The sequence below is a fragment of the Varroa destructor genome, unplaced genomic scaffold, assembly GCF_002443255.2.
Source record: "Varroa destructor unplaced genomic scaffold, Vdes_3.0 BEIS01000795.1, whole genome shotgun sequence".
In the NCBI taxonomy this organism is placed as follows: Eukaryota; Metazoa; Arthropoda; class Arachnida; order Mesostigmata; family Varroidae; genus Varroa; species Varroa destructor.
In genome coordinates, this window is record NW_019212248.1 from 11,330 (window position 1) to 26,679 (window position 15,350).

General features: G+C 43.3%; 1 protein-coding gene across 1 annotated transcript; it reads left to right on the forward strand.

The window, feature by feature from the left end:
* Positions 1-220: 220 nt before the first annotated feature.
* On the forward strand, positions 221-15,350 carry LOC111255150 (serine/threonine-protein kinase tousled-like 2). The gene is made up of 7 exons (XM_086976414.1): positions 221-394; positions 7,047-7,311; positions 9,599-9,772; positions 11,581-12,372; positions 12,742-12,937; positions 14,439-14,682; positions 15,177-15,350. The coding sequence occupies exons 1-7, from the start codon at positions 261-263 to the stop codon at positions 15,298-15,300; spliced, it is 1,929 nt and encodes a 642-aa protein (XP_086832540.1). The 5' UTR covers positions 221-260; the 3' UTR covers positions 15,301-15,350.

A 15,350-nucleotide genomic window follows, 5' to 3' on the forward strand; every position in this document is an offset into this window, starting at 1 on the left:
AACATCAGTTTCTTCTCACCGCTTAGTTAGAAGAAGGAACTAAGAAGCTGACCGCAGTTCGATGCTGTTGCGTCGGCGATAAGCGAGTATGATGCAAATGGTCTGTGCGATTATATTGAGGAATAGTCGGCCCCCGAGAGCAATGAGAATCGCGTTCGTATAAGCTGTATGAGGGCGCTAACGTTATTACTGACGCAACTGCGTTAAGTGAGATTAAACTCGCAGCTTGTACAAATGTTGGGCACAAAAGTGCAGTGTCAATGAAGGCGCGGGAGACTCCGCTGATATCTTTAGGAGATGGGGTACTGGGGGATCTACTCCTGTGTGCAAATTTTAGTACACGCATTCATGCATCGGTTAAAGTTGCGACTGCTCGTAAGAAGTCGAAGAACAGGTAAGAGAAGAATCAATATAGTGAACTATCTTTTGATACTGAGAAGCGTTGTTGGACCATTTTTTGTGTATTGTTCGAAATTAATTTAATTTTATGTACTAAAAACTGTTATGAAGGAGTTGCAATGCTACCCGATTCTGGAATATCTTGACGGTTCAGTCTAACGTCGAATCGTCAGGTAGCAGCAGCACTGATAATATCAGAATAGCAAAGGCTATCTCAAGATATTCGAGGCTCGCGTTGTTGCGCTCCACGCAGATACGCACAGCGTCAATGATTCTCTTTTCTTAATATACATGTATGCGAGGCTGACTCTTAACCGATTTATTTCCAATTGTCTGACTGACCATGGCTTTTATAGAACGCCGCAATTGACGCGGTTGATTCGTCGGCTGGTCCACGCCAGTGATGTGTTGCACTTTTAACGTACGAACTATGAAAAGCAGTGGCGGCAGCAGCAGCAACAGGCGGCAACAGAGCTGAAGTTAACAGTGGTCCCACCGTTCGTATTCGCCAGCGTCTTGCCTGGCACCAGCTCTGCGTAGTTGCGACGACGGCGACAGCGGCGGCAACTTCGACTAAGTCAGCCAAGTAAAGCAAGCAGCCAAGCAAGCCATCAATCAAGCGACCCACCGTCCTGCCAGTTACTGCCGTCATATCCAGCGTGAAATCGGTGGAGCAAAGTCGCTGTCTGTAAAGTCAGCGACGAAAAAGACGAGCAGGAAAAATGAAGGAAGAAGGCGCCTATTCACTATCACGTTACATTCAGTCATCAGCCAGTGCGTAATTGTGAGCGTGTAGCGTCAACGCCAGTAGACCACTACTTGCCCTAACTGCGACCGCTGGCGTCATTGCTGCTTCCGACGATGTCTGTGCTGCAGTGAGGCAGCGGTCGAGTAGTAGCATCCACTAGGGCAATAATAAACGAAACGGGCAGGCTTTGCAAGAATAAAGCTTTGGAAAAGGGCGAATGGACCATTATAACAACGACGACTCTTTCGGTCCATTCGATGCGTTCGTAGTGTGCTGATGACTATGGCGATGCTGATGATGATTGCAATGATGAGGAAGACGACAGAGTTGCAGAGCAACGGCGGAAGAGATGTAGGCCGCTGTAGAGGTAGGGGTCAGGCAAGTATACAGACAGCGAAGTTTTTGTCAAGCAGACAGGCACGGGACGACAGAGAAAATTTAGAGGAAGATTTGGTGAACAACGAAGTGAGTTCAGATGTTATAGCAGCTGCTTGCTGCATTACGTGAACACAATGACACGAATGGTCACGAACTGCAACTGCAGAAGTGGGTGTTTTTGCGGCCACGGCATCTACTCCAGCTCCTGTTGATAATGCTGTTGGTCCTACTACCGTAATGGCCTTTGAGCTCAAGAAGTTGCTTGTCATCACCTTACAGTAGAAGTCACCGCCGCCGCCATTGCGAAGTCGATGGACAAATTGAATAACTTTCTAACTTCGCGCCACTAGCAGACGAAATTTCGGTGGTAAATACTTCAGCCATCTAGAAACTTGTTACTAACCGGTCGGCTTCAGTCCTGGGAAATTAGTTTTTACATCTTTTAGTCTCGAAAATCAGCGTTCAGTGGTCAAGCGTTTTTCTCGAAGGTCACAGCGTTGCAGAAATGCATTGAAAATTGCTGAAGATATTAGACAAGGAGGCCTTAGCGAACGCGTAGTACATTAATAGTACGAGCGCTTTAAGGACGGAGATTTTAGTGTTGAAGTCCATCGAGGAGGTGACCAAATGAAGAAAATCCGAAGAACAAGAACGCATTTGTGCAATCAAGGAGGCTTCTCAAAAAAGTAGAGCTCAGAGTCCTATGGGGTCTGTCGGTCAAAACTGGCATATCATGTGTGAAGCGTTATAGAACTATAACTAAAATACTGAAAATATAGAAATTGAGTAAGAAGTGGGCTCTCTGTGAATTAACTCCAGGCCAGTTGGAAATGCGCGTGGTGTACTCCATGAGCAATTGGTGGAATTTTACTTAAGTAAAATATAAATAGGTATATATATGTTCGCGTAAACTTGACGAGCTATTTGTTGTAACGGGCATTAATTCAGGTGCTACTATGCTCTGCTTGTTCTTTCTAAAACAAAACAGCGAACTCGTTCTGGCAAAAGACAATTCTTGTTGGAAAGTTAGAAAATATCAACCATTCAATCTCTTCACGCTGGGCAAAGCCAATGAGACTGAAAACCTCGTTTTTTTTCACTCGAAATGGTGGTTCTGTTATTGCCAGTATTTGCGTGGCTATTGAAAAAGCTATCCGAGTACGATTTCTGTGCGGTAAATCGGAGGATCCTCATTAAGATTTGGCTTTGAAAAGCTCAAAAAGCCACTTCTGCAAAAAGTACAGTTCTGCTGTACAGTTGTAGTTCCGTAATCGGATTCATTAAGGCCAAGTTTTATCAAATAGGTCGATTAGATAATAATATTATTATATTGGCAATATTACGGAGCAGAAATTTCCTTGACAAAGGCCATACCGTTTTGGATTGTCTGGCTAAAGAAGTGAATCATTTCCTATTCTCAATCAATGTTCATAAACCCTAAATGAGATTATTGAACAAACCGCCAGGAGCTCTGATTCCAATAAACGTCACGTAACTTGAAAAGCAGTGTTTAGTTGTTAATATGAAACCAACGCTAGCAGTCTCTAGTGAAGTCGTACAAGTGTTTGCGCAATAGGAACAAACAGTAGCCTAATGCTATTTTATATTTATCATCCATGGTTACTTGATTAAAAATTGGCTATGTAGCGCCAGAGTAGATCATGGAAAAGTTAATTTGTCAAATACTGTATACATCTTCGTGTGTAATTTCTGATGTAATTTCTTCATTGTTCGATGATTATTATATGTAACAATAACTTGCCGTGACATGCTGTTTGGTATACATTCCTTCAAACTGTGTTAGTCTAGGTGAACAACGCAAAGTCGTTGTAACAGGTAACAGCCGTTGATAGCAACAGCAGGCACATAGCTATTGATTATTAGCTGTAAATATCTAACTGTTCTATGCCTTTTAGCAGAAATCTCGACCGCCTTTACGTATGCCCTTCAAACGCCTAGTCTCATTACTAAATCTACCAATAAACTGCGACCTGTACAGTGGCTGTACACTGGATCCAATGACGTTGGACAGGTCATTATGGGGAATAGACGACGGAAAATTCGTTTCTCATTTTCGCCTTTTTATTAACGACAAGAGCAGCTATCTTAATAATAACGATACTACGAACGAGTTTTATGCACTGGCCTAATTTAGTGCTGCTGCTAAAGCCAGCCGACGTTTGGTTATATAACTTGTTTTATTGATCTAATCGACTCATAATACGTAGCTTATTTTGTGTTGTCTCTCTTACTTGCTTTTTCACGCAGTACGAGTTAACTTCCATAAATTTTGACTGCTCCGTTCATATCAGCCTTTGCGAATTTTGTAGTGTCCCTTCCGTACCGTGCTGGTGCAAGAGGCCATTTGGCGGCCGAGGCCATGACTCGCGAAAACGAGCAGCCAGACACTAATCCAGCCATGTTGGCCTGGTTGGCTGGCTGCAGTGATGGCTGTTGAAGTTGTTGCCGCTGCTGCTGAGACTGCTGGGGCTTGTGCAGCTAGGGCTATGGTAGTCTCGCCATCTTCGGCGAAGGCAGGGGTCCCGGATGTGGCTGTGAGTAGGCCCGAGTGCCTGGTGTCTTTTCCTCCCTCTGCTATTCTTTTTCGCTCTCGCGGTGTTCGTCTGTCCGCTGATGTCGCCGCCGTCTGCTCTTGACTCTGCGCGATAGTGTATGCGTGTTCTATGTGCCTTCGCGTGCTGCTAGCTAAAGATGCCTGCCGGTGTAGCCATCCTGGGCCACAGGGATCCGAGAGGCGAACTGGGACGCAGCAGCGCCGGTGGTGGCGAAGCTGAGAGGAGTGTATTGACCAAGCAACATAGGGCACTAAACTCAGTCCTAACTCTTATGTTGTACTCTGGTGACTGCTACTGCTACCACTTGGTTTATTCGCTTCCGTTTCGTTGCCTTCTTTTTCTTCTTCTAATCTTCTCTGCATCTCTCTCTCTCTCTAGCTTTTTCTCGGTTGTTTTGGGTCGTCCCTTGGCCGTCGTTGGGTTCTGCACCTCTTGCCTGCCTCGACTCGCGATGAGACGATGGTTGTGAAAGAAGCGCTTGAGAATGGTGGTATATACAATAGTACTGCTAGCAGCAGCAATAGCAGTAGTTAGGGGGTGCTAGAGAAGGCAGCCGCCGGTTGCAGAAGCGACCGCATGGCGGGTCTATGAGAAGCAGACGACGATCACGACGACCACGACGACAACAACGACGACGACGAGGATGAAGACGGCTACTACTACGCTGATGGTCGTGGTCGTGGTAGCGGTAGCACTGGCTGCGTAGCAGCAGATGGAAATTGTTTAGTGGCAGCGGCGCGAAGGGAGTTGGGTGGCCGGAGGAAAGGCGCGGGGGGAGAAAGGACGCGTGGGAAAAGCGAGGGCGAGCGCGGGGCAATAACGTTGCTCCCGACTCACTTTTCCCTTTTGTCCCGATGCAAGGGGAATGGAGTAAAGAACGGAGGGAAGGGGGCGGGAAGAGACGCGGTCAACAGGGGAGGAGATGGTGGCTAGCGGCTGCTGCTGTTACTACTACGAAAGACGACGGAGAAACGACTCCCTCTCGTTTCGCTTCTCGACCATCCATTGCTTCCTTTAGTAGTAGGCGCTGGTACTGCTGGCGCAACCTCGAGTTCGTGCTCCCCCTTCCTCTTCTAACTGCTGTGCTCCCACCTAAGACTGCTCTGCAAGCCACTGCCTTCGAACTGCTGCTGCGAGCCGCTGCCTTCATGGAAAGCTGGGGCTAGGCGAAGTGGCTAGCAGTGGGTGATAGGGAAGGACCGGGAGCGGAGGTTAGGAAATGGTTTGGGTTGGAGCAGGAAAAAGGGGGCGAACGAGTGCGAGGGTGAAGGAACGATGAGGGGACCCTCGAACGTCGTCGTCGTCGCCGCCTTGCAGTTGGCAGGTGGTTCGCTGCTGCTTGCTTGGCTGACTGGCTAGCTTCGTTTTGCCTGCTTCTGCTGCTGCTCCATTGCCCCTGGTGCTACGCAGAGCCACTGTACCGCTTCCGCTGCCGCACCACTGCTATCCCTGCCTGCCTGCGAACCCCTGCCTCACATATTCGACCAGGCAAGCAGACAGTGCGGAGGCAGTGGCAAACAGGCAGACAACTCCCTCAACACACATACACACCTCCACAATCATACACCACGAAGTATACACACGTCCTAAAACACATACACACAAATCGATTCTGAGAGAAGGATATACTTCGTGCACCCTCTTAGAGAAGTACACACATATATACAGGTATTCTTACGCACGACGAACGGGAACATCGATGCAAGCGCACCCAGACGCGCGGGGCATGCAGACCCAGGCAGTCATCTTAAGCAACAGCAGTGGCGGTACCCCTGGCAGGGGCGCCGGCGGTGGTCGGTCCGCGTGTCCGTCTGCCCGTCTGCCAGCCCCCGTCGCGAGTCAGCCCGTTTCGACGGTTTCGAAAGACGGCAGTAGCAGAGGGTGGCGGTAGAAGCGGAGGCATCGGTGAGCGGTTGACGCAAGGTTGGTCTCGGCTACGGAGGAGTTATGTGGCGAATTTTGGGTTTAGGTGCGAGGATCAACTTTATGGTAAAAATGCTAGAGTAAGGAAAATGGGCTAGATGGGTAACGCTGGGCTAGGTGGGATAACGCGGATTCTCGATTCTGGCTTCAATGACTCTTCGTCCTCCAGTTTTAGCTTTATTCCTGCCTTGTAGCTCTCGCAGCTGTTCCAGAACGCCCACATCCTGGCCTAAGTCGCCGCTGTCGTGGTCTTCATCCTACTCATCGTTGGAGTGAGCTCGCTAACAGTGACGTGCTAGGTCTTGCCAGTTCTTACCAACCCTTATTCTCTGTACACTAAGGTGTAAAGAGGGGTCGGAAAGTTACGAGGGGGTAGCAAGGGAATGGGAGCTGAAGTAAGGGAAATATAGGTCAGACCGGTGTTAAGGGAAGACCCTGACAGTAGTAACGCTGGCGGAACCTTCTACCAGATCGGCTCCTTTGACTTCCCCACTTCGCTACCTGGTTCGCTGCCCGGAGTCCCTTCGCTGAGATGGATGCTTATCCTCGTTCTACATTCTCTCGTAGTCTTGCTCTGTGTTTCTGAGACCCCGTTGACATTTTCAAAGTAAATCGTTTTGAACGGAATAATAAAGGTGTTTTCGTCGGTTTTGAATTTCCCTATGTTACTGGTTTCCATCTGCGTCTGATGATTGAGCATTCGCTCATAAATATATCATATATGGAAGATCCGTTGACGTAAGATTGAGTCGACATCCAGGCACAAGGCGTATTTCCCACGTTCTTCAGCTTCGTGCTTCCCTTCAGTATTTGTTTTACATACACATGTTTTGTCTGAGACTGTAGAAGACGTATTTGTATTTCATAGATAATATCATATTAATCTAAAAACTTTCGGTTAAAATGTTTTACTCCGGAAAACGTTAGTCATTAATAAAAATGAATGTATTAACTAAAGCGCTGATATCTTCTTGTAGAAAAAATCAGAACTTGATAAAATTGATTTCACGTTGTTTTTGCAGATACGGGGGGTCAGGTTCGAAGTCTCCAGTTCCTGTAGTATATATGGGGAGCAGCGGAAGCAACGACTCATTGCTGATGGCTCCACCCATGGGCGGTGGAGCTCCGCGGTGTACGGCACGGGCCGCGCAGACGGATTTGTCACGAGAAGAGATCGCATCACTGGAGTCAAAAAGTAACCACGATCTCGAACAGCGTGACCTGAAAATCGATGAACTTCAAAGAGGCTCGGACGAACTGCGGAGACAGATCTCGTCACAACAAAAGGTGGGAGAACTGTGCGTGCTACTATATTATAAGCACAGGCTAATTTTAGAAAATCTGATTGAGAAAAGTAAGTCATGTACTTTATGTTGTTATCTCATCAAACGCGTTCTTCTAAGATACCCAATGAAACTCTGTAGGAAAAAGCTAATAAACCTCGATTTTTACACGAAAATTACACGTGCAATTAGTAGCAATCTATTTACATGTCATATGCTTCTCAATAGTTGTATTGTGCCAGAAGCAATTGAATTTCCAGTGTTGTGTTTCCGATAATTTGCATCCATTTTGTTAAGGCTACAACATACCTAGGCATGCCTATTTGTTGTTAAATGGTGCATCTCGGGTGTACTCTAAGGTAAAATATCGTTACAAATAATATAATATGAATAATATATGAACCTACAACAAGAAATAAGAGCTTAGACATGGCTAAAAAATACATTTTTACCGCAAAGATTGTTAAAAGATATATTTGTTGAAAGATAAAAAAGATTTGGGGTTTATGAAGCAAACTATGCATGATATAATACTTTTGAAAACATAATTTAAACCACAATAAACAATATATTTATGCAAACAAAACTTTTATGCTTTCATGCGTTAAATTTTTACCGTTTTTGATGTCAACGTATAGTATAAGAAAAAATGTTTTTCTAAAAACTAGATGCAGACTCATCGGCTGAACATATTAATAATTGCTCATTTTCGCCACGTCTAAGCTCTTAATTCTTGTTTTAGGTTCATATATTATTCATATTTATATATGGATAGTCTTGGCCGGACCCCCTCATGTTTTTCTATCATTCGTGCATAAACATAATGAACTATGTTTTTAAATCTGAAGTTTATTCATATTTTAAGACCAGTTGTACAGCAACAGTTATAACGGTTTATTTTTTGCCATTTGAGGTCATGTGACACAGTGACAACTCAATGCGATTTGCAACACAACTACTTCCTTTTCTGTATCACGACGCCATGCCTGCCGAGGTTAAGCAATAAGAGTTTTTCGCCATCACCGTTCTCGTATAGGTGCTCATAGTTGCCTAGTATTGGCCAAAACCGCCATGCAAGCAAAATGCGATAGCTCATCTTGGGGAACCGGTGGGGAAAAGCCAATGCTCTGACAATGCCTCTACAACAGATGGCGCAGTAGCGCCTGCTGGGTGGAAGAAGCAGCAGCGAAGAGCGTAGTGTAAATCTTTTTCACTTCAGCTTCCTTTACGGGCGATAGCACGAAATTCGCTTAATACAGTGGGCGGCAATGAAGTTTGGGTTCAGACTCGAGGTAGGCAAACCGATCGGTCCCATTCCTTACGTTCAGCTTCAAGCCCCAGGCTACAGGTCCATTGAAGGCGTCCTATTTATTGTTGTGATTAAGTGGCAGGTCGTATTACCAGGCGTATACGCACGAGGCTATATATTATACTAACTGTGGGTAGGGTCCAGTTTTAGTTTATCAACTTATACATCCTGTCCATGTCGGCATTTGCTATTTGCTGATCGTTTAGCATAACAGCGAAATTGGAATGCCAGCTTTGTTTGTGCGGCATGGCGAAACTAGCAATATGGACATGAGTGAGGCTGCCTGTAGCCCAACTGTTTGATGGGTTGCAATCTTATTTGATGGACCAATCCATTGTTAATGAACGTTGATTGCAAAAAAGAACGGTAAAAATGGGAATACGTTTTGAGTTTCAAATTGCATATAATTGGATACTTAGTACCATATGCGATAGATGATTTCATAAAGTGAGTGAACGTGCGCTTTGCAAACCCTTAATTTTGCTTAAATAGTTTGCGAAAGTGAAGAACACTCATTAAAGCATAAGAGTAGCTCTAAACTAGGATATAACAGATTTTTTTACTGTAGGTGCCAAGTATACCAATGTAAAAGTAGAATTCAAGATGTGCGTTGGCATAAACAGTTTCTGCCGCTCCTGCTTTGCCTTTAGAGTGTATAAAGTACAGTTGCATGAATATAAACATTGCTAATGAACCCGCGGGAATAGATGACCTATATAAACAATATAGTATAAAAGTAGCACTGATTGAATTAACCACGAATATTTTGCAGCGTATCAGTTCATTTGTTTGCGAAGTCGACAAAAAAACGTAAGAGTTTTTCGACGCTAGTTATCCCAAAAGAGAACGTCTAATCAGCAAAATAGCTAGTGTGAAATATTTCTGTTGAGTAAATGCAACTATATAAAGTCATAGAAAGGAGTGAGAACAATCAAGATCATATCTGATATTCTTTCTTGTTCTTATGATTTTTATGTAATAGGTTATAGAAAAGAGCAAGGAGCAGCTGGCCAAGTGCATCGATGTAACGAAACAACTTTTGATCGAGAAATCTGCCATGGAAAAAAAACAGTGTCGGCAAAAATGCATGCAGAACCGACTTCGACTGGGTCAGTTTGTCACTCAAAGGCAGGGAGCAAGTTTCGTCGAAAATTGGGTAAGTTTAATTCTCAAGACTATTCTAAACTGGCAGATAACTAGAAAGCGTACTAATAATTGTCGAACGGCATACCGCAATAAAATAGCGCACGTACCCCATCTAATGTGTAACTCTTCCCTAGATTTCGAGTATGCCTGTAGTTAGAATATAGGTATAGTCATTATAAGTCACACGAGGCGACCTAGAATTTTGACACATTGTCGAGTTTGATCCAGGATAACTCCGCGTCCGAGTTAGATATTTGCATGTGTTTTTCTTAAGCAAAAAGTTGTTTCCCTTTGATATCTAATGATGGCACTTGTGACGACACTGTCACTAGAGAAACGTTAATTGCTATGGGAGGGAGGCGCTTAGGCTAGAACTTGGGCTCCCTTGTTTGTGGCTGTGATTATCCTGCAATTCGGCTTGGTATGCTACGAATGCATTTCCGCATCTATCTTCGTCATTTCCAAATTTTTTAATTTTGAAATGTTAAGGATCTCCTGCCGGGCCCTGACTAGCGTTCTGACATGATACCACACGTTTTCGATCGAATTGAAGTCGAGTAAATTTCCAAGCCGTGGGAAATCCTCAATGACATTAGCGATAAACCTTTAGAGGCACACTTTGCTGTACGACGTGATAACTTGTCACGCATAAACACGTAATTTCCATATGGAAATAATTATCGTACCTGCGGCAGAATTTTCGTCTGAATTAACTGATTATAGCCTTGTTTTTTAAATTCCCGTTAATAAAATTTAAGGCTTGTGCACTGTGGATGGAAATCACGGTCCATGCCATTAGGAATTCATGGTATTTTCCGCGGAACGCCTGCATACGTGTCATATACCCAAAATCTGGAAATGGAACAATCTGAGGGACGGACTCTTTTTTTCAGTCTTTAATTGTTTAACTTTTGAATTGTTTAGTTTACCTGAAACGCGCTTATTAGTGAAAAGCTTAGCAGAGAGCTTTTAGACGGTTTACGGAAACACTAAATTCTAAGCTATGTCGGAGGATTCTTGCGGACACGGTGACTCCATATTTTGTCACTCTTTGACGCAGCTAAGAAGCCCTACAAATATTTGTCTTTGTAGCGTAGTTAGAACGATTCGATTTCCTCGCTCCGTTGAGCATTGTTTTAGATTTTTGTTTCCTATTTTTCTTGTTGACAGAGTTTTACATTCTTAACTGTACACTTAAGTATTCTGACATCATCGATTTTTCCTCACAGTCCCTTCTATGAATCGAGCTGTTTCAGTCCGCTGCTCCTCCATGAGTCCTTTTCATAATCTCATTGCGAGCTCATGTGTAGTGTCATAAAAGCACGAAGATCATTGAAATTCACTTGAAAATAATCTGTCGTCGTAACAATGTTTTTGTCATTGAATAGATGAAAGTAACGATAATTTTTATGCTACAATTCGAATCCTTTATCTTTCCAGAGATGGAAGGAAACAAAATTGGTGAAATACCTGAGCTGTATGTGATAGCCCGAATGTTTCTAATGTTGTGATGAACAGCCATCTTAACCACACGTTTCAATAGGTGTCTTCTTTTACAGCAATTCAAATGCCAAGTTAGTGATCGTGTTGTCATATATGACAAACAATTAGAATAAGGACAAGGTAGCTTTCACATTAAAGAAAGTTCATGCAGATATTTAATTTGAGCAACTTTGACGAAGTCTGTAATTTTTAGGCGGCCTTATTCGATCGACCGATGACTATATATAACCTCCAACGTCTGGTTGCTTACGTTGCATTAAGAGAAGCAAATTGATGCCAATTTAAAACGGGTTTTGTTGTTTTTGCCCTTTACAGGTTGATGGCCACGCGTTCACAGAGTTGCTAAAGAAGCAGGAGCAGGTAGCGTCGGAGCGCGAAGAGATCGAGCGACAACGCAAGCTATTGCAAAAACGGAAACCAATAGGATCAACGCAGGCTGGCAAAGGCCAAGGGGCAAAAGGTGCCACTGGCCAGAATCAAACGACTGGCGGCCTCGTAACGGGGTCTGGTGCTCAAGGCGCACCAAACGGCGGTGGTGAATTTGTTAAACCTGACTCGCCAAAAGACACGGCGCGGTTGACATGGTACGAATACTACGAACAGGAAGAGATTCTAAAGCTTCGAGGCCAAACGCTCAAGAAGGAAGATACCGACCTCCAGCTCGAGTTGGAAAAACTCGAACGGGAACGAAATCTGCATATACGAGAGTTGAAGCGAATCCACAATGAAGATGCGTCTCGATTCAATAACCATCCCGTTCTAAACGAACGATACCTATTATTGATACTGCTTGGAAAGGGTGGCTTCAGTGAAGTACACAAAGCATTCGATCTGAAAGAGCAGCGATATGTTGCGTGTAAAATTCACCAACTAAACAAAGATTGGAAAGATGATAAGAAAGCCAATTACATCAAGCACGCATTACGTGAGTACAACATTCATAAAGCGCTAGATCATCCGCGGGTGGTTCGACTCTACGATGTGTTCGAAATCGATCCAAACAGCTTTTGTACGGTTCTTGAGTACTGTGACGGCCACGACCTAGACTTCTATCTCAAGCAACACAAGAGTATTCCGGAACGCGAGGCAAGATGTATAGTTATGCAGGTATGTAGATGTACGATTCTGTGGAGACATTGCGACAGGAAGAAAAATGAACACAAATAAGTAAGACCGTATATTATTATGTGACAATTCGATATGAAAACCTACTATGTTAGTAATTCTTCTTTTTTTTTTTTACCAGAGCATTAACTAAGTGAAGTGGAACGAGATGGTATATTTTGTGTAGTCTCATGTGGCAGTCTACTAAAGAAACCTTTGAAATTGCAATGCTCATATCTTTCATCTAAAAGAACTGGTACGATATAAAAAGCCATCATACAGAGACAAGCCATCACACGAAGATCTCTAGGTATATCGCGTCTAGTATCAAACAAATCTCTCTGTTTTCGATTGCCGTTTGATTGCTTACAGGTGGTGCATGCCTTAAAATACTTGAACGAGATAAAACCTCCCATAATACATTACGACCTAAAACCCGGCAATATATTGCTGGGTAGCGGATGTCTGTCGGGCGAAATCAAGATCACGGACTTTGGCTTGAGTAAAATCATGGACGATGATAATTACTCTCCGGAGTACGGTATGGACCTCACGTCGCAGGGCGCAGGTAGGTGGCAAAAGTAGCATTTCTCTTGCGAAAAAATCGACGCATGCTTCATGTGTAAAACTTCCTTGTGTGTATCATCGGCCTGGTCTGTTATAGCTGATTTTCTTTACAACAAACATTAGCCTGTATAATATTAGGACCTGACAAGCGAATCTGGCGGACTTTGAAATTTAATAAATTCTGAACTACGCAGTACTAACAAACGAAATTTGGTCGGTAAGTATATTAGCATTCTACACTTATCAGTGAAAAGCGGTTGAATTTGCTCTGGGAGAAATAATTTTAAAAAGAAAAACATTCTTTTACACTCGAAAATCAACGCTCCGTCATCAAGTTCACATTTCCCTAAGGCCACGGCCTGCGAAAATTCATCGAAGATTAATGAAGGTATAAGCAGTAAGGAAGCCCTAAGCGTAACCACAATGCGTTGCTAGAAAAAGACAAGGACCTATTACTGCAATTAAGGAGGCATTTCACGAAAACAGAACTTGGACCCTAAGAACTCTGTCGGCGAAGACCAGCATTTCACATGTAATGTACCGACCTATAACTCAAATACCGAAAGTGCGGAAAACAGATAAAAAAGTGGGTCCCCCTAAATTGACCTCAGGCCTGTAAGAAAGAGTCGGTTTTCTGATGTATTCCACGTACGTGAAGCTTCAATAACAATGAGTTCAATCCCTACTGTCAGCTGGAGAGAGACCAGATGAGAGAATAGTGTCGTCCTAGAAAGAAATCGAGTATCGATGTCGAGTAGGCTCGGACATAGAACAATGGTAGTAATTCCAGTGGACATCAGGGGTGCTGTAAGCTAAATTTATTTGTTACTATGAGATACTCACCGAAAATGAAACAATGAGTGCAGCCTCCTATTTCAAGTTGTGTAAGACACTCATTGACTGTTGGCACGACAAACGAAAATACGTACTCTGATTACTTGATAACAATGCCAGACCTCATCACTATGCCTCAATTACTTTATGCATTGAGTAAAGGAATTTCTAGCGTTAGTTTCGACTCGCTTATTTTGCCGATTGTGATCCGTGCGAATACGGGGTTCTTCATTCCCCGGAGTAACTAGTGGCCAAGCATATTCCATCATTGATCTATTTTAAGAAGCCATAGATAGAGAAATTACATATGGCCATGCAAATGGTAAGTACATGGCTGTCTAAAAGCCCTCAGAGCGCTATTACAAATGTATAAAAGATGAAGAATATCTCTAACATATATTAAAGACCATAATTTTGGCCCAACTGGTTCAAAGGTTATTCAATTTCAAAGGTTGCCGGATGCGTTTGTAAGAGTTGGAAAATTTTAGCCTCTATAATTATTTTTATTAATGATAGTATTCATTCCGTTGGACAAAAACGAAGTTCCGATCTAATAAGGTATTCTATAAGAAAGGCTGATAACAATTCATCCTGTTAATACAACACAAAGTGCTTTTGAAGTAGCCTCTATTGTATTTAGATACTCAGCCAGACAAGCAATGTTTCAGGTACATATTGGTACCTACCACCTGAGTGTTTCATCGTCGGTAGAAATCCGCCGAAAATCAGTTCAAAAGTAGACGTCTGGTCAGTGGGAGTCATCTTCTATCAGTGTCTATATGGAAAGAAGCCTTTTGGGCATAACCAGAGTCAGGCGACCATTCTTGAAGAAAATACTATCTTAAAGGCAACAGAAGTGGATTTTCCCGCCAAACCCGCCGTATCGCCAGAGGCTAAACAGTTTATTAAAAAGTGAGTAACTTCTAAAGCATATAATATATGTAATGATACTCTTACAACGATAGGAACGTTCAATTTTTTATTAATTTTACTTCATACGAACGCTGTCGATTAAAAAAAAAACACAAAAATAAATCAAGCATAAAACAGGTACTTCTGTAAGAAATTCAGTTTTTTGGGTTTTTCTCGGTAATTCTGGATCACGCATTATTGATAATTGAGGAAATGTCTTGAATGGTCAATTCCATTCATAACAGATAATATAGTACCTATCATTCATTGGATTGGCAAGTGTGGACAGTTTGGAAAATCACTTTAAAGGCAACTTTGACTTTACCAGTACATATATGTGTATCCTTTTTCGTCCAAAACTAAGAGCTATAGTAACAAATACTGAGAAAATACTCTAGCAAAAAAGCTGAGCCCATTTTCTATGCATAGGCATGATTTGTCCAAGAACCCACTCAGTTTAAATCCTTTGAAACAATTCGTTGTCTATTTATCAGGTGTCTGCAATACCGGAAAGAGGACCGTATTGATGTGATAGCTTTGGCTAACGAGGAGTACCTCAAGCCAACGAAACATGGAGGCCGGGCCTCCTCTTCTGCAGTGCCCACAACACCTACGTAGCTACCGCCATACGCGCCGTTGCGTTGTACCAACATTTAACAACAACTCGA